At 56.4% G+C, this 22,649-nt stretch overlaps 2 protein-coding genes across 7 annotated transcripts; one reads left to right on the top strand and one right to left on the bottom strand.

Annotated features, from left to right (window-relative positions):
• Window positions 1–742: 742 nt before the first annotated feature.
• Window positions 743–7,635, bottom strand: Bap55 (Brahma associated protein 55kD). 6 transcript variants are annotated; one of them, XM_037212132.1, is made up of 9 exons: window positions 7,547–7,635; window positions 7,083–7,194; window positions 5,711–5,941; window positions 5,212–5,348; window positions 4,043–4,432; window positions 3,700–3,813; window positions 2,703–2,840; window positions 2,141–2,236; window positions 743–1,338 (listed from the first exon to the last, which is right to left on the bottom strand). In XM_037212132.1, exons 2-9 carry the CDS (start codon window positions 7,105–7,107, stop codon window positions 1,171–1,173), a joined length of 1,299 nt encoding a protein of 432 aa, XP_037068027.1. In that variant the 5' UTR covers window positions 7,108–7,194; window positions 7,547–7,635; the 3' UTR covers window positions 743–1,170. The 6 variants fall into 6 exon arrangements, with proteins under 6 accessions (XP_037068027.1, XP_037068032.1, XP_037068029.1 ...); XM_037212137.1 differs by having other exon boundaries at window positions 7,083–7,164; XM_037212134.1 differs by having other exon boundaries at window positions 7,083–7,183; window positions 7,506–7,553.
• A 494-nt stretch (window positions 7,636–8,129) lies between these two features.
• On the top strand, window positions 8,130–22,576 carry LOC119089980 (methenyltetrahydrofolate synthase domain-containing protein). The gene is made up of 10 exons (XM_037212780.1): window positions 8,130–8,257; window positions 10,879–10,984; window positions 16,977–17,106; window positions 17,561–17,762; window positions 18,790–18,902; window positions 19,555–19,745; window positions 20,449–20,624; window positions 20,797–20,990; window positions 21,261–21,437; window positions 22,487–22,576. The coding sequence occupies exons 2-10, from the start codon at window positions 10,881–10,883 to the stop codon at window positions 22,574–22,576; spliced, it is 1,377 nt and encodes a 458-aa protein (XP_037068675.1). The 5' UTR covers window positions 8,130–8,257; window positions 10,879–10,880.
• The last annotated feature ends 73 nt before the right edge of the window (window positions 22,577–22,649 follow it).

Genomic DNA, 22,649 nt, shown 5'->3' with positions numbered 1-22,649 from the left:
GGATGGGTGACATCGCAGGCCTGCGCCGACCGTCGCCACACCCCAGCCGCCTACGTCACTGACGCTGGCCGGGCGCCGGAGCAGCGTCGACCCCTCCCGCCACCCAGCCGGCGGGCGCTGACATCATCACATGTCGGTGACGGTGCTGTCGGTGGCAGTGCCGTGAGTGACGAAGCTGTTGGTGAGAGTGCCGTCGGTGGTAATGCTGTTGGTGAGTGTTGTGTGTCAGTGCTGTCGGTGACTGTCATGTCGGTGACAGTGGTGTCGGCGGTAGCGCCGTTAGTGTAAATGCCGTCCGTGAGTGTTGTCGGCAACAGTGCTGTCGGTGACTGATGTCGGTGACAGTGCCGCCAATGGTAACGCCGTTGGTGCCAGTGCCGTTGATGGCAGTGTTAGCGGGCGACAGTGCCGTCGGTGGCAGCCGTCGGTGGCAGAGCTGTCGGTGAGTGCCGTCGGTGGTAGTGTTATCGGTGGCAGCGTTGTCGGTGGCAGTGTTGTCGGTGACACTGCCGTCCGTAACAGTGCCGTCGGTGACTGTGCCGTCGGAGTTAGTGCCGTCGGGTGCCAGTCCCAGCGTCCGACCCTCCCACCAGTGGACCAGCGATGTGCCGGCAATCTCGCACCGGCGGCTGACAGGTGGCGCCATCTGCCCGCGGCTGGACGGTAATTGCGGTGCGAAAACAATACATCGTCTTGCCTCAAATTTCTCGTAATTGACATTTACACGAGTCAAATACACGAATATGATGAAGCTTTTATGACGAAACGTCGATGAATATGACAAAATACGACATCTTACAACGGTTGGGACCATGCGCCGACCGCGCCATGCGCGCGCACACGCGAGGTTTGTCAGTTACAACTATGTCCAGTCTCGGAAAATGGGCACCACTAGAGTTCGAGTTCCCCTCAGGAAGAGCATGTACTCATCACCACATACCTCCTTCAACCTCACTGCACACATACACACATACAATGAGAGCTGGAAAAAAATACAAAGAGACCGGATTTCAAGCGTCCAATTGTCCGTCTTGTCTCCGCTGACGCACTCACTCCGCTCATATCGACGGTTCGATCCGGGTCTATCCAGTTCGCCGGATCTGATCTGATCGGCTCCGAGCCGATCCAAACCAATCAGGCCCAGTCCGACAACGCCATACACGGCGTTACTCAGGGACACTTGCGGTCCACCTGGCTGCGACCGCCCTCCTCGTACTCCTGCTTGGAGATCCACATCTGCTGAAAGGAGCCGAGCGAGCCCAGGATGGAGCCGCCGATCCAGGCGCCGAAGCGTCGCTCCGAGCTGCCCTGGGCGCTGATCAGCTTCAGACGCATGTTCTGCCGGAGACAGCGGCAGGGGAGGGGTTAGGCGGGGACGGCATCCGCGACGGCCAGGTCATGCCGGCCACGGCAGCGGGGGCGGGGCTAGGTGGGGATGGTGTCCCCGGCGGCCAGGTCACGCTGGTCACAGCAGCGGGGGGGGGGGTAGGTGGGGACGGCACCCCGGCGACCAGGTCACGCCGGTCACAGCGGCGGAAGGGGGGCAGGGTTAGGTGGGGACGGCACCCCGGCGGCCAGGTCACGCCGGCCACAGCAGCGGGGGCGGGGTTAGGCGGGGACGGCACCCCGGCGGCCAGGTCACGCCGGCCACAGCAGCGGGCGCGGGGTTAGGCGGGAACGGTGCCCCCGGTGGCCAGGTCATGCCGGCCACAGCAGCGGGGGGCGGGGTTAGGCGGGGACGGCGCCCCCGGCGGCCAGGTCACGCTGGTCACAGCAGCGGGGGGGGGGTAGGTGGGGACGGCACCCCGGCGACCAGGTCACGCCGGTCACAGACGGGGGGGGAGGGTAGGTGGGGACGGCACCCCGGCGATCAGGTCACGCCGGTCACAGGCGGGGGGGGGGGGGGGGGGGTAGGTGGGGACGGCACCCCGGCGGCAGGTCACGCCGGCCACGGCAGCGGTATGGCCGATACGACACGGTCAGTTCTGTCCTGGCAGACGGCATCATGGTGGAGACGACCCGTGCTTTGAGGCGCGTAGACAACGAACATCACCTTGCACGACCACTTGTGCCGCAGAGTATCAAACATTACAACTAAAGGTCCGGCCACATAGCTGTCGTGCGCGGCAGTCACACTCACAGGCGGCGTTTTGCGCGAGAGGTCGCGATTCAGCCGCTCCGGCACGCCCTGCAGCAGCGTGTTGCCGCCCGTCACCACCACGTTGCCGTACAGGTTCTGCGGGAGGCAGGCGCAGGTCAGGTCAGGTCAGCTTCGACACACTCGGCTATGGCACTACCCCACGGAACTCACGTCACAGACACGCCGCATGCCTTGGGTGGGCTCACAGTGGTAAGAGCTCAAGTCGTCGTGCGTGCTCCGTGACGACCAACCAACTTTCTCGAAAACACCGAACACCGACCATCTCTAGGAGATAGAGACACGTTGATGTCATTCTACATATTATGCAAACACGCAGTTGTGTGGTCAAACCATTCCCGAACGGTGAACAAGCACGAGCACCGATTCTAAACAGCGCTCCCCGTTTTAATATCACAGCTCGGGATCACAGATTGCGGCGGCCGGCGAAACCACCGAGCAGCCCGCACCCCGCTCCTGGTCGGCCGCCTCGAGCCGTCGCTGGCCAGGCAGACGGAGACGGCCTGACAGGGGCGGCCGGGGTGCGCGGCGGCACCTCACTCACCGGCCGCAGGTCCACGTCGCACATGCTGACCGAGTTGTGCGCCACGTTGCCCATGCCTAGCATGGTAGAGCCCACGCCCTTGATGTTGCTAGGGTCGAACAGGCACTCGGGGATCTTAAAGCGCTCCGAGCCGAAATCCTGAGGGCGCACCGGCAGGGGTCAGGGGCAGGTAGGCAGGGGTCAGGGGCGACAGGGGTCACGGGGCCGGTAGCGGTCATAGGCACACTAGCAGGAGTCAGGAAGTCTGACAGGGGTCAGGGGCGGGCCGGCAGGGGTTCGGGGCGGCCCAGCAGGGGTCAGAAGCTTACAACAGGGGGTCAGAAGCGACCTGGCAGGGATCAGGAGCGAAGGCGGAGGCCAGGAGCGGCCTGGCAGAGGACATGAGTTGGTTGGTGAGGGTCAGGAGTGGGCCAACATAACTCAGGAGAGGCTACTGAGGGCAGCAGCGCGGTGACAGCGGGTGCGGAGAGGGCCGGTGGAGGTCAGAAGGACGCCGATCGCATCAGGCGGGGTAAGCAGGAGTCAGAAGCGGGCCGACATAAGTCAGCAGTGAGCCTGCACATGACAATGGAAGCAGCCTTTAATTGCGTTCATGGCGAAGCCAAAACACTGCGCCGCGGAACGTAAATGCTCGGCAAAAGGACCGGTGTAAGTAAGAAGATGGCACAACTTTACTTTCTGTGCAATTAGCCAATGCCCAACCAAGAGACGTTTGCTGACCACTAAAGTGCCCAGTAACTGCTCAAAAACTTGGAATGTTAAACAGAGCGTGCCGTGTTAGCCGACCACAGCGCAGCCAGAATGACGTGCAGATCACCACATCATAAACGGGCAGGGGCAGCAGGAAATACAGGCAAACAATGCACTGCGATCATCACCAGGCACGAGACTAAGCACACCCTCCCCGTCCACATTCTGACCACCTCTCGACTCGCAGATACGCTCGCGAACCGCTCGCCGCGTGGCGCGTGGCGCCTCACAACACTGTCATATGTACCTGGTGGTAGCCGTTCGGGAATTCGTAAGGGACGGCGGGCATCTGAGAGATAGCTTCCTCGCTGTAGTCGTCGACACACTGCAGAATGGTCGCCTGAAAGTCTTGGACAACCTCCTGGAAATGATAGACAAAGGGTTCTTACACTCGTCCTCCAATACGACACAATGAACATGACGCAACAAACCACACACAAATTCAATACAGAAGTCCAAAATAAAGTGGCTCAGAAATGAAACCAAAAGCCACCAGAAACATTTCAGGAGTCACTGAACCACACATCACAAGCCCAACGAAAAGCCAAACTGTATTGATACCACCGACCGGCACTGCCCGCACCACCTACGTTGACCATGTAGTCGTGCCACGACTTGGTGACCTCGGGCAGGTTAGCCCGCCGCGTCCACTTGGCCTTCTCGTAGTCCTTGACGGGCTCCTTGGACGCGATCATGTACGGCGGCACCACCTCCACCTCGTTCTGGCTAAAGAACTGGCGGCACTGGGCCGTGATGAAGTCGCCGCCGAGCGGGCTCTTGACGATGCCTTGCGTGAGCACGTAGCCGTCGTGGACGGGCACCGCCGAGGTGTGCGTCGCACCGCTGTCCAGCACCAGCGCGGTCGAGCGGCCGTTGGCGAAGGCCGCCAGCACGGCGTTCTTGACCAGGAAGAAGGCCGGCACGTTGTACTTCTCGAACATTAGCTCGGTCAGCTTCTCGCGCCGCCCCCGGTGGTTCCACTGTCGGCGTGAGTGACGAGCGGTTACCATGGTTACGGTGCCGAGGATGAGGGCATTGGTTGCAGCGGTCCCACTATTGGGGATGGGCGGGTGTCGGCTAGTACCCCAATGTCGGATTTGAGCCGGTGTCGGCTACAGTGGTTCCATTGTCGGTGATGTACGGGTGTCAGACAGTGGTCCAACTGTCGGGAATGGCCAAGCGTCTGTTACAGTGGTCCCGCTGTCGGGGAAGGCGTTTCCGTTACGGCGGCTACGCTTCAGGGGGTGCACGTATGTCAGTTGTACGGAAACAGTGTCTGGGCTTGCAGTGTCGATAGCGGAGTCTCCGATCATTGGAAGGGTTAGGTGTAGGTTATGGTGATCCCACGAATGGCCGACCATGACATGCTGAAGGAGCTGACCTCATAGCAGACTGGTTTACCCCGCCGCCTTCGCGCAGCTTTCATCTCAAGGCCCTGCATCGTCACACAAGAGCTCAACTGAAGTCATTACTACCCGCACAGCAAATCACCAGGACATTCAAGCTTCGCCTCCAGCACCTCCTTGTCCCACCCACCCAGCTTGAGTACTATAACACGGGTTGAGCACCAGCATTAACAGCTGAGCGGAATGTGCCTCCAAAAGCAGGCGCAAAGCAAAAGCCCGGCCATGGCGCTGCCCTAGTGGCCGCACCTGGCTGGACAGCGGGCAGCGCCACCAGAGCGGGTTGGCCATGTCGGCAGTGGCCGCCGCGGGCGTGGCCGCGCGGCGGACGCCCCACGCAGACAGCGGCTACTCACGGGCGCCTCAGACATGAGCACCGGGTGCAGCTCTGAGTCAGACTTGATGCACTGTGAGTAGGTGTAGCTGAGGACCTTCTCGAACAGGTCCCAGTCGTCGATCATGCCATCCTTCATATAGCTCACCGCCTCCACGTCTGAAACAAACGGCCGACACTCACAGCCATGACTGCGAATTCACTTCAGAATACCGTCATCTGTGACGACATCACTTCTCTGGTCAGGCATGTGTCCCAAAAACGTTAGATTGATGTAAAAAGTGTCAGGGTCTTTATGATATTTGGTGAATGTATACATTCAGGTGATGTAATTGTATGCCAAAAATAACCACAGAAATGCTGAGCAAACAATTTCCTGGGAGGTGTTCCAGACCCTCTCACTTTTTTCTGCTAATAATCGGCCCACTCTTCAGCTACAAGACATCTGGTGGCCACAAAATGAGACAAATGGCTGCATACAGCCAACAAACTCTACACACTGTTAGTCACTGCCAGCTGACCTTTTTTGGGCACGTGCAGCGCGTTGGTGTCGATGTAGTACTTGCGGTGGGCGGCGGCATCCTTGCCGCCTGCGCCGTCCACCTCCATGGCGACATCGAGTGCTGCACCAGTTGCCGCTTCATCTAGCACACCAACTGTGGCCGGGATTTCCGACTTGGGCGCCTCCTCACCGGCGTACCCCGCGCGCAGCGAGTAGTGACCCAGGTCAAACACCAGTGCCCCCACCTCATCTGCAGGACAGAAAATGGATGTTAATGTTGGCACTGGGGGTGGATAGTTACACCCAGTGAATGTGGATACTGATGGCTGGTGATGATACCAGTACTTCTGTGTTCAATCTGCATGTTCTCAGAGCAGCAGGACTTCCAAGTTGGAGACAATGGTATTGACTGCAGCATGCTGCATTTGTGTCCTTTTCATCTGCAAAGGAGAAACTTCTCATTATACTGCCAGATCCTTTTGATATCCATTCTGCATTGGCAAAAGGAAGACCATTACCTGCCTTGGGGTAAACCCATTCCTTATCTACGACATCTTTGCCCAAGCATATTTCCTTCTCAGGTGGCAGTCAAATAAGTCTTTTGTTTACAGGGCAGTTGTGTTGACATACCAATGCCTGCAACCATGGATGTTCTGTATGTTGAGGAAATAGGCAGGTCTGGACTTATTGTGGATGGTGTGATTGATGATTATGTATTTAGCCACACAGCTTGTGAACAACTATTCATAAGACAATATTCATGTACACCAAGTGCACCATTCAAGTGCACTATTCCTGCAAGCCAAATGTCCACTTGGTGTTGAATCAGCTGATTCCTCCAATGTCCATAAATGGAATTAAAGACCATTATTATTCAGGCATATCTGTGGTGCCACAGATTGCCACCTACATAGCAAGCCTTTGAAATTTCCCCTTTGATGTCCAGAGCTGGCATTACCTTCTCTCATGGCAGCATTCCTGATCTGATTTGGACCCTGGCATAGGATGATGATGATAATTAGGGTTTCAGGATGTGCTGATTACTGGGGTCATTTTGCTCAGCATTCTTGCGTCGGTCTTGCCCATTTTGCTTGCCCAGTCTCAGCAGAGGATAATATGTGATGTTGCATAGGGGCCATGCACATGTTATGTTATTTATGGAGCATATCCAAAGTGTAGCAAGGGAAGATAAATTTTGAACAGTCTAATGTTATGCACAGGTTTGGTTTGTAGCCATGCTAAAATATTTGATGTTTTAACAATGCAACCAGGGAGAGATGAGATTCTTGCCCAGCATAACCAGGGCAACATTAGGAGCAGAGGGACTAAAAAATGAGTGGTTATGAGTGGCATGGTGTATGGATAGTCTATGTGTAGTTGCATGTACAAACCTCCTCCATAAACTCCTCCACTCATGTTGTAACCTTGATGATGAGTCAGCAGATAATGTCCTGGCTCCACGAACAGTCAGGCCTGTGTGAGATCAAATAATCTGAAAACAAACTGGTCAACCAAATCATTGGCACAAAAGTCTTGTCAAATTGCAACGTTATTACATGGGTGAGAGCACAATTCCCAATACCTACATGGCAAAGCATGCAGCCAGGACTCAGATTGGCATTGGCATTACTAACTGTTATCATTTGTATCTGCTGCATTTTTTTGGTTGTAACAATGTAAGGTAACACAGTATCGCATGCAAAAACCAACAGTACACACCAACATTATTACCACATTTCCAATGGAATTACAGAATGTGTTTTCCTGAAATACGTATTCTGTGAGCACATGTAATTTCAGGTTCTTGGCATCACCTATCAATCAGACTTGGCTATAACATGGCAAGCCCATCTACCTTGCAGGCGCCTCGCTCTTCCTCAGCCAGTTGATACTTCGGCCGGCACCCGCAGCCAATCAGCAGTCGCGCACCTAGCTGAACATCAGTATCGCGTTTAACTGAAGTCTTCATAGTGCAAGTGCGCCAGGATTTGCAGCAACCGGCATAACTAGTAAAGGACAAAATACGTATGAACATATTTGGAACTTCAATGAGGTGTAATTTCGTGAAAATATTGAATTAGTAACTGCTCGAGATTTTTTCAAGTTTTTATATCTAATTCCAGTTTTATAACTTTTTAACATTGGTTCGGCTCACACTACACTACTTGATCGCGGCATGTCTAACATATTGCTTAATGTATAATTTAGACAAATCAAAATACATTTATCACACCTTGGAATACAGTTTGTATCTGACAGCAGCCACAGATATTTTATTAATGATCAAATATTATTGAATAATAACTAAAATGAAAGAAATATGATAGCTGCCAGAAAGTGTACGCCTAAGTTTTGTCCAGCATTAGGACGCATGCTTTCCGACAATTATAGCGCAAACAAAGTAAATGCCCTGCCTTAGATCGCTGCGGCGTCGATTGAGCACCGGAGTACCGCGGAAGTGCTGTTGACCTGTGTGCCATCAGACAATAATTTTACAGATATATCCTATCTGACAGCGTGCGACTAGTGTCGTGTGGTCAAGATTCTGAGCTTCAAGACATATTAGGTATTTGCCTCCCTTCGGAATTCCATCGAAATGTTGGCAGGGGCAATCTGCATACTGCTAATCGTATATTTGTTGAATGTTGGTGCTCTCATTCTTCAGAGTTAATTGGAGATTGTATAAGCCTGTATTTATTTGTTGTCCAAGTGTTTGGATGTAGCTTTTTGTTAGCATGCTACAAATAGTTCCACAAACAACAGGGTTTGCTTAGGTTATCTTAGCATGTATTAACCTTAGCAACAGAAGGTCTGATCAGTGGGTTTCTTTGCAATTTAGTTCCCAGGAACCATGCACAGAATGCTGGCTACTCAGGTTAATGGCATCTTGTATACTAAAATTGTTTCTGTGCTGTGGCTGCTTTGGTGATACATCCAAAGTAACAGGTCTTTTGCAACCTGGCCATGCAAAGGGGGCTATTTTCCAGATTCTAGGAGTGTTTTGATTTGAATGGCTGGATGTTTGAACACAAGCTATTGTGTCTGTTGTGGGAAAGTTGCAATTCTGGAAACTGGTGGGCAGGCTTAATCTTGGGAGCATGACAGTGTGTATTTTTCCCCATGCTGCATGCTGGTTAATCACTACAACATTCACTTTGTAAGTAGCATAGTTATTATCCAGTGATATAAATGTTGTGTGTTATAACTCATGCTGAAGCCACCCAATTTATGACAACTTCATGGTGTGTGCAATGAATGTCATAGAGCCTTTCAGTTGTATGAAGGTATCAGCAATACTTGATCTTGCCATTGGCCTGGATTGGGATCACTGCATGCTAATGCATTGTTGAGAACAAGATATGTCTCATCCATTCTAGACTATGCAAATCATATCAATGCCTTTTTATTGGCAAGTAGAAGTCAATTTACTCCTTGTTTATTATGTATAGTGAGCCCTTTTGACACATGACATCACTACCTGACTCACTTGTGATGTTACCCATTCAACCATTTCTTTACATGGCTAAGAGATATGTAGAATGGTATGGTAACTATGTTAAGCATGGTAATTCTGGGCATTTATGCAGCAATGGTCAACATGCTGCTGATGGCTTTTTATGTCTGGCAAGTGGATAGTTTTGTGGATAATGTGATCAACAATGATGTTTTTACCATGTAACTTATCAGATGCTGAGCAAAAATGTAAAAATATAATATTTAAGTGCATGACTTCTGTGAGCTGCATGTGTCCATATGATGGATCAGCAGATTCTGCATCTTGCCCATCTCTGGATGTAGAGATGTTCTTTCACACCACATATAATGCAGGTTATCTGTGTGACACCACAGGCTGTTATCTCACCAGGCAAAGCATGAATTCAAAACCTAGGCCCAGAGGTTTAAAACATAGAATGAGTCAGGAGTAGGAAATATGATTGAATTTCTTATCTCAGGCTAAGAACCTTCAATATACCTGGGGGTGCTGGTTATATCATGTAATGCTAAATGGTATTTAGAATGATGGCATTCAGGTTAATTCTTATTTAGCATCATAATGTTATTTGACTGGTACCTCATGGTAGATTAAATGTTAAGAACTCATTGTAAGAACTGTGAACTCATAATGTCAAAATAGCAGGATGGAAGGCCTTTCTGTTTGACATCAAATAGGAAGTAGGGCATGTGCTGCCAAGAGGGCATTCTAGCTCAGTTTGGAGGGTATTTGCCTTACAACCATAAGATGAGCTGAAATGTCTGGTTTTTTAGCCTGATTCTCAGGAAAGAGCTTGTTGACCCCCACAGCAATCAATTGCAGAAAAATCAATGCTAAATGGTTGGGTGTTGAATAAATCATTTAATCCTAATGGCTGATGCAGTGCTTCTACTTTTGTGGCACTTTCATCAGGGGGATTGCCTCCCATTGTATGTCTTGTTAAAACCAAATCTTTACATTTCAGGCACTCTCAGGTATCAAAAGTTTTGTTTTCTTCACATCAAGTGCCTCAAATCTTGTTTTGTTATAATCATCTGAAGAAGGCTAGTTTTAGGAGGTGTTTGTTCATTTTGATTTTGCCCATAGTTCACCTTTACACCACAGCGTGATGAAGGAAAGGTTATGCTCTGGGAACGATGCTAAATGGGGTGGGATATTTTTTGGCATTGCAGACAGGTAACAACAAATCAGTTTGAAGAGTTTAGGATGTCTAAGTGGCAAAGTCAAAACAGGAAAGTTATTTCTTGAGTGAATTTCATTGTGTTTTACCATTCAGATGTCAATGTATTATCATTAGCTAAAAATATGTCCAAGTGTGCGTAATTGTCTCAGAGCTTGCTGTCTGTACAATGATGGGTAATAAAACAAAATGAGTCATATGAATTGCCTCAAACATAACCCATGTCAGTGGATGCTATTATTTTGTTTGATCTTGTTGTGTAAGCATCATGTGTCAAGATGATTTGCATGTAGCAATTTTGTTGTTTGTTGCATATTTGTAGTAGTTATGTGTTTATAGGAATTACAGTATACCAGTCTGTAGCATTGCTGCAGCATATAGGCAGGAAAAAGTGTTGTAGGTGCAGCTGTTTGGGGGTTAAAAATTAGCCTGACATACTCAGAATTGTATGCTTGCTTTTGGGGAATATTATTCCAACTGTATCCTGTAACACAGTTTGTTTTGTTTTTTTCAGTGATGGCCTCAGGGGCCTTGGTGACTAAGAATGACTTTCGGCGCAAGGTTTGGGACCACTTAGAACATAATGACCTGGCTGAATTTCCAAGACCTGTTCACAATAGGTGAGTGTTCAGCAAGGTTTGTGTCAATGACAATTTTCACTGTGTGATGACATTTGCTAACTGGTTTTGTGTGAGAAAGTAGCCAGAGGTAATATTGATGCATGCATAACTTTTGTTATGTGGCATGTGCTATCCCCTGCATGAAATTCAGTGTGTGTTCTCAAGTGATTTGCCAGCATACTTGTTTGAGTGTGTGGAAACATGTTCTTTTCCTTTCAAGGAGGCCAGTTTTAGAATTGTTGCTGGTGGTGGGCTTACAGGTTCATGCCATTACATAGCATTGTGAGGAGTGTTCCAAAATTTGCCTACTAGGATTGTCAGGGTGTTAATGTAAATCCATGCTACCAGACTTCAGGCTGTTTGCCCGCCTCCATGCATACATTTTATTGACCATTAGTCTGTTGCCCTTTGCTTTCAAACTGACATTTGGAGCTGCCTGGATAGTGACTTGACTGCCGTCCAGTTTGATGCTGATTGCCCGATTCTGACCGATGGGAGGAGAAGTCATCTCTGGTTTTCTGATAAGTATTTTGGCAACAATTGACACTGCAAGGTGTTTTGACTAGACATGGCCTCACAATATCAATTATATTTGTATGTTAATTTGATGCACATACCAACAGTGGTGATGACAAATTATTTTCTGCCAGCAAGTCACAGTAAAAATGATTTCCCTTGCTTGGTTGTGGCAGCATCCATGCTTTGACATGAAATGACCCATGTAAATAAATCATGCAATGAGTCACATGCATTTAGATTGAAAGGTGGAATTCCGTGAAGAAATCCAGATTAAGGGAGAAACAGTGTGGTCTGAAATGTGGTCCTTCAATGGAAAATACGAAAAGTTCCATTTGCCTTCTATAGTGGTAGAGAAACAAATTAATTGAAAATGGTTGTTTGAATCATTTCATTGCAACATGACAATTTTTAAAATCCAACAGCTTGTGTGCACACATGTGGTAAATATTACAGTGAGCAGTGTAAGAGTCATGCAATTTTTGGCTTTGAAAACTGCACAGAACTGCTAAATCAAATTAATGTGAGCATTCGAATGGCATATTTTCAAGACTCGTCGGATCGTGCCAGGCTGGTTCAGACTGCTTTGATCTTTTATCTTATGCTGGTCATAATTTGTGCCATCATGTCTGTCATTGAACCGTTGTGGTTGCATAGTTCAAATTTATTTGACGCCTGGGTTGTGTTGGTCACAAAAATATAAATAACACTTCTATTGTGCCTGATCTAAATGGCTTACCTTTGACGTTTGGAAAGCACGCATATTGATCAAAAAATGCATACACTGCATTTCCTTACTTTCATAAAATCGTCCCAACTAGCTGCATTGGTAAACCATCATCCCGGGCTTAGGTCCACAATGCCCGCTCGGTTCAAACATGCATATCTGAAGCAGCGCTGCCCGCCGCACCTGGCACGGCCACCCCAGAACACCGCCCTAATGCCTTTGCCTGTTTATATCCTCGGGCCATGTAGTGCCGGGTGCAGACGTAACCACGTGACCTTACCGCCGGCTGGGAGGGTCGTATTGGCAAGGCGATGACAACGTACGGCTGGCCTGTCCTGCCACAGGGTGTCAGAAACAGTTGTATATCGATATAGCGGACGTCCAGTCATTGAGCGATACATTAAACTGGCGCTCTCACTGATGCGCTGCCAATGTATTTTGAACTGCTACCCAATTCGCCGTTAACGCGCGCTGGAGGCCAAAATGGGCAAGATCCAGGTCATGACCATTTCGCTGCAGACCCCCGTGCGTAGTAAAGTAGGAATCCATAGGGGTGCTTCCTCCTACCCCTCCCTGCGGCCTGAGCTAAGAAATTTACACCACATATCAGGCGACTTTGCAGAAATTTGATATAAGTTCTGTGGAGTTCGTACAATGACCTTTAACCTCCGCCCCCCCCCCCCTCCACCTCCTCTGGGGTTTGAATGGGTATCAGTTACCACGCCCGTCAGTTCTTCATTGGTCATCGGTATGGCCGATGAGGGAAGCATAGGCCCAGGTTGGGTCGATAGAGTAGGTTTGGAGCATGAAACATTGTGCATATGCGTGGTGCGTTGATCTACGCATGGCGCGCACCGCGCATGTCTCTGGCCAATGACAGTTTTGATATCTGGGTTTGTGTCCAGCCGGTTTGGGCCCGTCAGGTGTGAGTGTAGTAACCTAGTGGGTCGCCGTCGCCTCACATATGGTGGTGCCGGGGCCTGGGCTCGAACCTCGGTTGCGCCATGGCCCCTGGGATCGAATAAGAGTGCCACAGTCGCTGACGTCCTCAAAAGCGGCGGTGCGTGTTCCGCTTCCCTTCTAAAAAGCCGCCATTCGGAGCTCGTTTGCGTTGTTCCTGTTCCGCCGGCGCTCGGCCCGTCCGGCGCGGTCGGGTGGGCGGCGGCGAGATCCAGCGCTGCGCCGTGCCGTTCGGCGGGTGGCGGCCGTTCGGTCGGGCGCGGCACGGCGATGGGCCCCGGCGTGCGACCGGCCGTCGGGCCTGCAGCTGCCCGCCGGCCGCAGGTGGAGGACGTCGCACGAGCGCTGCCGTCGTCGCCGCCGTCCGTCGCGCGGCCGTCAGCGGGGCGCGAGGTGCGCACGTGTTCCGGACGAACGCGGCCGCGCGCCGCCGGATGCCGGCTATGAATAGACCGGTAGTCGATGGGGCGCACGTGGAGCCCGTGCCAACAGGCCCGCCCGGCTGTTTATTGTTGTATGCGTGGCTTTTTCAGGAATAAACAATTAATCCTGTTCGGCATATAGGTGCGATTTATCGCATTGCATAAGCCTGTGCGACACTTAATACACGCATATCGATAAATCACGCCAAACACATCAGTTAAGTGTACATCAAGATGCGTTCATGGCTCTAGAATATTGGCCACGTCTGGAGCGACCGTCCTGGTTCCAGCGTATTGAACGGGAAATTTTTTTCTTCCCGTCACGTCCACGCTCTTGAATGCCTCACGTTTATGTGACCGTATACTTGTGTCAGATGTACAGTAGTTTGAATCGTATGCCGAATGTCAAATCGCATCCTGGATGTGTGGTACGGGAATGCTAAACGTCATCTGGAGCCGTCATCATGTTTCCGAGACGCTAACGTCATCCCTGGCATGCGGCGTCAAAGGGCTGCGGAGGCGACCTGGCTGCTGTCCGCCCCCGCCTGCGATGCCGTGTCGCACCTCGTCACGGTCCGCCCAGTCCCGGATAGCCTTGGGAGGGGTGGCGAGCGGTGAGCGGCGGCCGCTCCAGTGGGCGCGCTGGCTGCGCCGGGGCCAGAGGTCGGGTCTTGTCAGGCCTGTAAGGTTTCGAGGAGCTGCCGGTACCGGCTGCGGCCCAGCTCAGCGGCCTGAGGCCCTCGCCTCGGGACTCTGCCCGATCTCTCAGGCCTGCCAGGCTCGGGGAGCTGCCGGCACCGGCTGCGGCCCAGCTCCGCGGCCTGAGGCCTCGCCTCGGGACTCTGCCCGATCTCTCAGGCCTGCCAGGCTCGGGGAGCTGCCGGCACCGGCTGCGGCCCAGCTCCGCGGCCTGAGGCCTCGCCTCGGGACTCTGCCCGATCTCTCAGGCCTGCCAAGGCTCGGGGAGCTGCCGGCACCGGCTGCGGCCCAGCTCCGCGGCCTGAGGCCCTCGCCTCGGGACTCTGCCCGATCTCTCAGGCCTGCCAGGCTCGGGGAGCTGCCGGCACCGGCTGCGGCCCCAGCTCCGCGGCCTGAGGCCCTCGCCTCGGGACTCTGCCCGATCTCTCATGGCCTGCCAGGCTCGGGGAGCTGCCGGCACCGGCTGCGGCCCAGCTCCGCGGCCTGAGCCTCGCTTCGGGACTCTGCCCGAATCTCTCAGGCCTGCCAGGCTCGGGGGAGCTGCCGGCACCGGCTGCGACCCAGCTCCGCGGCCTGAGGCCCTCGCCTCGGGACTCTGCCCGATCTCTCAGGCCTTCCAGGCTCGGGGAGCTGCCGGCACCGGCTGCGGCCCAGCTCCGCGGCCTGAGGCCCTCCCCTCGGGACTCTGCCCGATCTCTCAGGCCTGCCAGGCTCGGGGAGCTGCCGGCACCGGCTGCGACCCAGCTCCGCGGCCTGAGGCCCTCGCCTCGGGTCTCTGCCGGGCAGGAGGAGCCATTCGCAGCGCGGAGGAAGGGCTCCGACAGCCGAGCTGCAGCAGCGTATCCCATGACCAACTGGTCATGACTCGTGGCAATGAACGTGGTAAAAGATGATACATTGCTGCTACGTACGCAACCAAGCATATCACCACTGCTTCACGACTGATGTCAACTGGTGTCAAGTATTGGGACCCTGGCTAGGGGTGTGGGCCTGAAGTGTTGGGACCCTGGCTAGGGGCTGTGGGCCTGAAGTGTTGGACCCTGGCTAGGGGCTGTGGGTCTGAGGTGTTGGACCCTGGCTAGGGGCTGTGGGCCTGAAGTGTTGGGACCCTGGCTAGGGACTGTGGGCCTGAAGTGTTGGGACCCTGGCTAGGGGCTGTGGGCCTTTTGGGAGTGCGACGGGGAAACACAAGCTGCTACGTCTTGTGGGACTATCTGATGTGAAACTGAATGCGGCACGCGGCATTGCACCGAACTAGCGTGATAGGCGGACCGCGTGGCTGTTCCGGCCCGGTGAATGGAGGAGGTGGGCCATGTCTTCTCCCGAAGGTCATGTGCCCCCTACACTGGGCTGGTTTCTACCGCTACACTGGGCTGATCTCTATCGCTACGATGGGCTGATCTCTACCGCTGCACTGGCCGATCCCTACCGCTACACTGGGCTGATCTCTGCCGCTGCACTGGGCTGATTTCTACCGCTACACTGGGCTGATATCTACTACTACACTGGGCTGATCTCTACCGTTACATTGGGCCGAACTCTACTGCTACACTGGGCTGATCTCTATCACTACACTGGGCCGATCTCTACCGCTGCACGGGGCTTATCTCCTCCGCTACACTGGGCTAATCTCTACTGCTACACTGGGCTGATCTCTACCGCTGCACTGGGCTGATCTGTGCACGGCTCGCTGTGCTGTGATCGGCGTGCCGGATCGGGTCCGTGCTCTAGGCTGTGATCGGCAGCGGCGGAGCGGACTGCGGCGCGGCTGGTGTGGGCGCGAACACGAGCTGCCGGAGCTGCTGGCCCGCCCGGCCGGTGTCGTGTTTGGCGAGCCCGCTGGCCCGTGCGGTGGGCGGCGCCAGCAGGTGTCGCTCCCGGCCCGCCCGGGCCCCATTGGTTCCGCTCCACCTGACGGCCGTGACGTCACCCGCGCCATGACGTGGTGGTGGTGACGTCACCGCCCGGACACGGCTTCGGTGGTGTCGGGTTTTGAGATAATGCGTGAACTGGGAGAGTTGATGGTGCGAGTCAAACCTGTGGTTGGCTCGGCTTGACGGATCCCATTCGATTCTGTCTCAAAATTATTTGCAGCCGATTGGTTATTCTAATCAAGCTTGACATTTCAGTTATCCGGTCGTTCAAGCAAATTACCAGGACTCATTTGGGTTCTTCCCAATTCGAGCGAAATGGTGAAGAACGGGAATTGGAATTGACGTGATTATAATTACGATTGCTTCCATGTAAAGGGTGCCGGTGCAATGAGCTTGACCACTGCAGCACTGCGAGGGTGCAGTGGTTAAGCCAATTTAAGTCGTCCGCCAGCGTTGCTTCAACTAATTTACATACCAACCGAATGAAAATTCAGAGGACGCCGAAGGCAGGTCATTTCAGCCACGCTTGATTCGCAGGAAATGTGTGTGATTCCTGATTGCATTGTGGCTCTTTATCGGATCAAGTGCGAGTATGGTGCGGATTATCACGGCGTTTGACTCCTGCAGAGATGAGACGCTGTATCTGATAGGAAAGCAGCTCGAGCAGAGCGGCCCCTGTCGGACGCGCTGACGCAGGAGGTGGTCGGATCGGGTCGCCCGAGGCGCCTCGACTCATGCTCCCCGGGCGGGGCGCGGCTGCCGCGCCGCTGCTGACATCATCCGCGCTGTGGCAGGATACCGAACTTCAAGGGCGCGCCGGCGGCCGCCCACACGCTGGCCGCCCTCAGCGAATTCAAGGAGGCGAAGGTGGTGAAGGTGAACCCGGACAAGCCGCAGGAGACGGTCCGCTTCCTGGCCATGGAGGTGAGAGGTGGCCTCTGCGTAGCCGTGTGCGCACCTGATTTTTGGCAGGCTTTGTGTGAGGTCCCATGAGGACGGAACGTGCCGTGCTAAGTGGAGCGATGGTGGACCTGTTGATTGATGGCCGCTGACACCTAGATTCGTTATGACTACTGCCTCCGAGGAGCAGTGGCGTAGGCCTATTGCTGACGACCCTGATAACTGATGGCTGCCACGGCTGGCGACATTAATGACGATAATGACTGACAGTCCTCAAGGTGCGTGACGCTGATAAATGATAACTGCTCGGCCGGCGACGCAGAATCACACTGATAACGCTCAGACTGATGGCATCCTGATGGTTGATGTTATGTTGACGAATGTTGACGACAACATCGACTGGCGAACCTCACGATGTCGGAGACTGTTGACACTCGGTGACACTGACGCGGCTGCCGCCGGCGCCGCCACGCGGCAGGTGGAGAAGACGGTGCTGGTGCCAACGCCGCGGCTGCGGCACGGCCTGTTCAACCGGCTGCTGCCGCCCAGCCCGGCTAAGGAGGACCTGCACCGCGTGGCGCGCGCCGAGGGCGTGCGCAAGTTCAGCACGCCCATCGGGCTCGACAACATTGTGCCCGTCGATCTGATCGTGGTCGGCTCGGTGGCCGTCTCCAAAGACGGTGAGAGAGCGAGCGAGAGCGAGAGAGAGGGAGCGGGGGAGAGGGAGCGAGAGAGCGAGAGCGAGAGAGCGAGAGAGCGAGAGAGCGAGAGGGAGGAGGGAGGGGGGGCGGGGGGAGGGAGGGAGGGAGGGAGGGATGGAGGGAGGGAGGGAGGAGAGAGAGGAGAGGAGAGAGGAGAGAGAGAGAGAGAGAGAGAGAGAGGAGAGAGGAGAGAGAGAGAGAGCGAGAGGCGAGAGAGGCGAGAGGGAGGGAGGGAGGGAGGGGAGGGAGGGAGGGAGGGAGGGAGGGAGGGAGGGAGGGAGGGAGGGAGGGAGGGAGGGAGGGAGGGAGGGAAGGGAGAGAGAGAGAGAGAGAGAGAGAGAGAGAGAGAGATGAGAGAGAGGAGATGGGAGGAGAGAGAGGAGAGAGAGAAGGAGAGAGGAGAGAGAGGAGAGAGGAGAGAGAGAGAGAGGAGAGAGAGAGAGCGGGGGCGCATACAGCGCCTGTAGCGGTGGCAGCCATCGGACTCGCCGCCCGCGGTGGCCTGCTTTGGTGTCAATGTTCTGTTGTTGTCGGTAACGTTCGCTCGATAGAAAATGATCGAGCTCGACCCGTTAACGGTGACCCGTCCTGTTGGCCGCTGGTGTAGCCATGTCGTCTCTACTTGGACCCAATTTGGGACTTGAAAGTCAGCAGGAACGCTATGAATCGCTCGACGACCTCCCTCTCTTCCCACCCCTCTCCCTCTTCCCTTTTCTCTCTTTCTCCCTTCCTCTCTCCCTCGCTCCCTTCTCCCTTCCCCAGAACCTGGTCCGTACCTTGGACAGTGGGCAGCGGTCAACACAGGATTTCGATCTGTTTACATTGAGACCACAATATCGCATGATACGGACCAGCTGTCGCCGCGGGGGAAGAACAACCTGCGCCACCTGCCGTTTGTGTGACCTTTCACGTCCTCGTCCCCGCTGCAAGCCGCGCCCACCGCCCGCGTCTTGATCGGCCGCCTGGCCTCTGACCCCGCCTTTGACCTCTGACCTCGCGCTCGCAGGGTACCGGATCGGCAAGGGCGAGGGCTACGCTGACCTGGAGTACGCCATGGCGCGCGGCGCCGGCGCCGTGTCGGAAGAGACGCTCGTCATCACCACCGTCCACGACGACCAGGTGCGTCCGCCTGTTGTACCGCACACAAGGTACGCCCGCCTGTTGTACCGCACACAAGGTACGTCCGCCTGTTGTACCGCACACAAGGTACGTACGCCTATTGTACCGCACACAAGGTACCTACGCCTGTTGTGCCGCACACAAGGTACGTCCGCCCGTTGTACCGCACACAAGGTACGTCCGCCTGTTGTACCGCACACAAGGTACCTACGCCTGTTGTGACGTCCGCCTGTTATACCGCACGCAAGGCACGTACGCCTGTTGTGTTGCACACAAGGTACGTCCGCCTGTTGTACCGCACACAAGGTGCGCCCGCCTGTTGTACCGCACACAAGGTACGTCCGCCTGTTGTACCGCACACAAGGCACTTACGCCTGTTGTATCGCACCCAAGGTATGTCCGCCTGTTGTGCCGCACACAAGGTACGTCTGCCTGTAACTTGTGCCGCACACAAGGTACGTCCGCCGGTTATACCACACACGAGGTACTCCCGTTTGTCGTGTCTGGCACGGACCGGGTACCGCCGTCTGTCGCACAACACACGAGGCAGAGCGGGCCGGCTCGGCGCGCCTACCGCATCTCTCGACGGGGGCGACTGCCGCTGTGCGCGCGGGCGTGACCGGCCAGTGACCCGGCTGTCCCTCCGCCGCAGGTGTTCGACTACCTGCCTCCGGAGCTGTTCGGCGCGCACGACCTGACGGTGGACATGATCGTGACCCCGACGCAGGTCATCCAGGTCAGCCAGCGGCACGCCAAGCCGTCCGGCATCATCTGGAAGCTGGTGACGCCGCGCAAGCTCAAGGCCATCCCCATACTTAAGGCGCTGCGGGAGGTGGAACAGGCGTGAGTACCGCTTGGTGGCGGCGGCCACGCGTGTGTGCCGATGGCCACACTCCGCCGGGTGGGGCGGCGGGTTGGGGGGGGGGGGGGTACAAGGCAGCCGAGGCAGATGACGTATTTGTTATATTTTATCTGAACGTTTTTGGATGGATTTCTGAGATTAGAGCTCATGCTAAGCGGTGTCTGTTGTATGAGCCCCGAACCTTACCATCTGATCGTGCAACGCCAGGGCAACGGCAGAATTTGGTGGCGGAAGTTTAACGTGCCGCGCTGCTCGGCACGGTCCGCCCCGCCCTGTGACGTCAACTGACCTCCAGTGCGGCCGCTGCCACCGGCCGCAGGCCATACATCTCAAAGAGACGGATAGCGAGCGTCTAAAGCGACCCGAGCCCACTCCGCCGCGGGTGGGTGGATCGGAAGGCAGGCGCTCTAACCAACTGAGCTACCGGAACGGGCCCCGCATGCAGTCACTGAAGGGTTCGACGGTGTCTTGAGCGGAGAGCGCGTGCTGTTCACCCCACGGTCCTTCCTGGTCTCTGTCAGCGTCGGGTCTGGGGGCGGGGCTGGACGACTGGTGGCGGCGCGGTCCCTGATCGGCATCCCCGGTGGTCGGCGTGATCATCATGGCGTATGGTGCGGCGTGTAGTGCACCGCGTTGTGATCTTATTGGTGAGCGGTCGTAACGCGACGGTCCTTGTGGTTGCAGTGCGGGGAAGGACGTGACCCTGGGCGAGCCGACCGACGACGAGCTGGTGGAGGCGGCGGCCCGCAAGACGCGCCGCCTGCGCTCTGGCGGCGAGCCGGGCGGGCCGCGGCGGCGCCGCGAGGAGCAGGGAGCCGGCGACGCCGGCCTGCCCTACAGCGACGCGGACGACGAGGGCGGCGAGAAGCGGCGGCGGCGGCGCCCGCTGGCCGGCCGCCGCCGCCGGCGCGCCACCAACGACGGAACAAACAGCGACGCGCAGGAGGAGCCGGAGGAGGAGGCGCGCCGCGAGCCGCGCCGCCGGCGCCGGCCGGTGCCGCGCGCCGCGCCGCACGACGGCGCCGACTCCAGCCGCCAGTCGGGCCGACGAGGAGCCGGGCCGGCGGCCGCGCGCGCGCCGGGACCGGCCGCCGATCGACCACGCCGACGGTCTGACGGTGCTGGTGCGGCGCATCCCGTCGGACGCGCGGCCGCGCGACCTTCGCGAGGCTATCGTGGCGGCCGACTCGCCGGCCACCATCCTGTCGTGGAAGGGCCGCCAGGGCGTGGCGCTGCTGCGCCTGCGCGCCGCCGACGCCGTCGATCAGCTGCTGGCCGTGGGCGACCAGTTCCGGTTGGTGAACGAGCCGGTGCTGCTAGAGCGCTACGAGCGACACCGGGCGGCGCCGCCGGCGCCCCGACCCGAACGTTCGCACAGCGCCGGCCGCCGCCGGCCCGGGCCGCGCGCCGTCACCGCCGAGGAGGCCGATCTCACCGTGTTCGTCGGCCGCCTGCCGGCCAGCACGCGCGTGCGCGAGCTGCGCGACGCGCTGCAGGCGGCCGGCGCCATCGAGCCCACCATCGCCTGGAAGGGCCGCCGTGGCATGGCTTTCGTGCGGCTCAGGTCGGCGGAGGCAGCCGCCGAGCTGGTCGCCAACGCCGACAAGCTGCGCACGATCAGCGACGACCTGGTGGTGGAGCGCTACAAGGGCCGCGAGCGGGACGACTCGGACGCGCGGCCGGACGAGCCGCACCGCGGCCAGACGCCGGTCGACGCCAGGCCGGCCGCCGAGACGGGCAAGAGCGAGCCGGCGCCGTCGGCGGCCGCGTCGTCGGCCCGCCGCCGCCGCGTCATACGGCGACGAGAAAGTGGCACGTGACGCAGCAGCCCCCGATGTCAAACAGCCGAAGGCCGATGGCGTATCGAACGCCGTCAAACCACCGAGCTCGGTAACGCCGTCAGCTACTAATGAGCCGCCCCGTATCCCCGCCCCGGACGTCGCTAAGGCCGGCGGTGCGCTCAAAGCGCCGACCGCTTCTGAGGGGGCGGAGGTGGCTGATGCGGTCAAGCCGCTCGAGGTCTCGCGAGCGCCAACGGTCGTCAAACCCGAGGGCCCGGCGGCGCCAGCGGTCGTCAAACACGAGGCCCCGGCGGCGTCAGCAGTCGTCAAATCCGAGGCCCCGGCGGCGCCAGCGGTCGTCAAATCCGAGGCCCCGGCGGCGCCAGCGGTCGTCAAACCCGAGACTTCGATGGCGTCAGCGATGTTCAAACCCGAGGCCCCGGTGGCGCCAGCGGTCGTCAAATCCGAGGCCCCGACGGGGCCAGCGGTCGTCAAACCCGAGACTTCGGCGGCGCCAGCGATAGTCAAACCCGGAGCCCCGGCGGCGCCAGCGGTCGTCAAACCTGAGACTTCGGTGGCGCCAGCGGTCGTCAAATTCGAATCCCCGGCGGTGCCAGCGGTCGTCAAACCCGAGACTTCGGTGGCGCCAGCGGTCGTCAAACCCGACGCCCCGGCGGCGGCAGCGGTTGTCAAACCTGAGGCTCAAGAAGCGACAGCAATAGTCAAACCCGAGGCCCAGGTGGCGCCAGCGATCGTCAAACCCGATGCCCCGGCAGCGCCAGCCGTTGATAAACACGAAACCCCAGAAGTGCCGCCAGCGGTCGTCAAACCCGAAGTCCAGGAGGACCCAGCTGTCGTCAAAGCCAATGTGCGGGAGGCGCCGGTAGTGTCGAAACCACAGGCCCTGGATGCTGCCGCTAAGACGGAGGGCGTTGCCGCAGTCGACCCAGCGGCTAAGTCGCCTTCTAACGCCCCCGTGGCAGGTGGCGAGCGCGAGGCAGAGCCTGCAGCAGCGACGACAGGCGGGTTGAGTGCGGACACCGGCGTGTAGGTGACAGCGTCCGCGGCGGTACGCGCCGGTAGTTAGTTACCAGACAGCGCTAT

Source organism: Pollicipes pollicipes, unplaced genomic scaffold (assembly GCF_011947565.3).
Source record: "Pollicipes pollicipes isolate AB1234 unplaced genomic scaffold, Ppol_2.1 Scaffold_3087;HRSCAF=3621_pilon_pilon_pilon, whole genome shotgun sequence".
Classification (NCBI taxonomy): Eukaryota; Metazoa; Arthropoda; class Thecostraca; order Pollicipedomorpha; family Pollicipedidae; genus Pollicipes; species Pollicipes pollicipes.
Note: the sequence above shows the minus strand (reverse complement) of the source record. Positions and strands in the feature narration are given on the sequence as shown.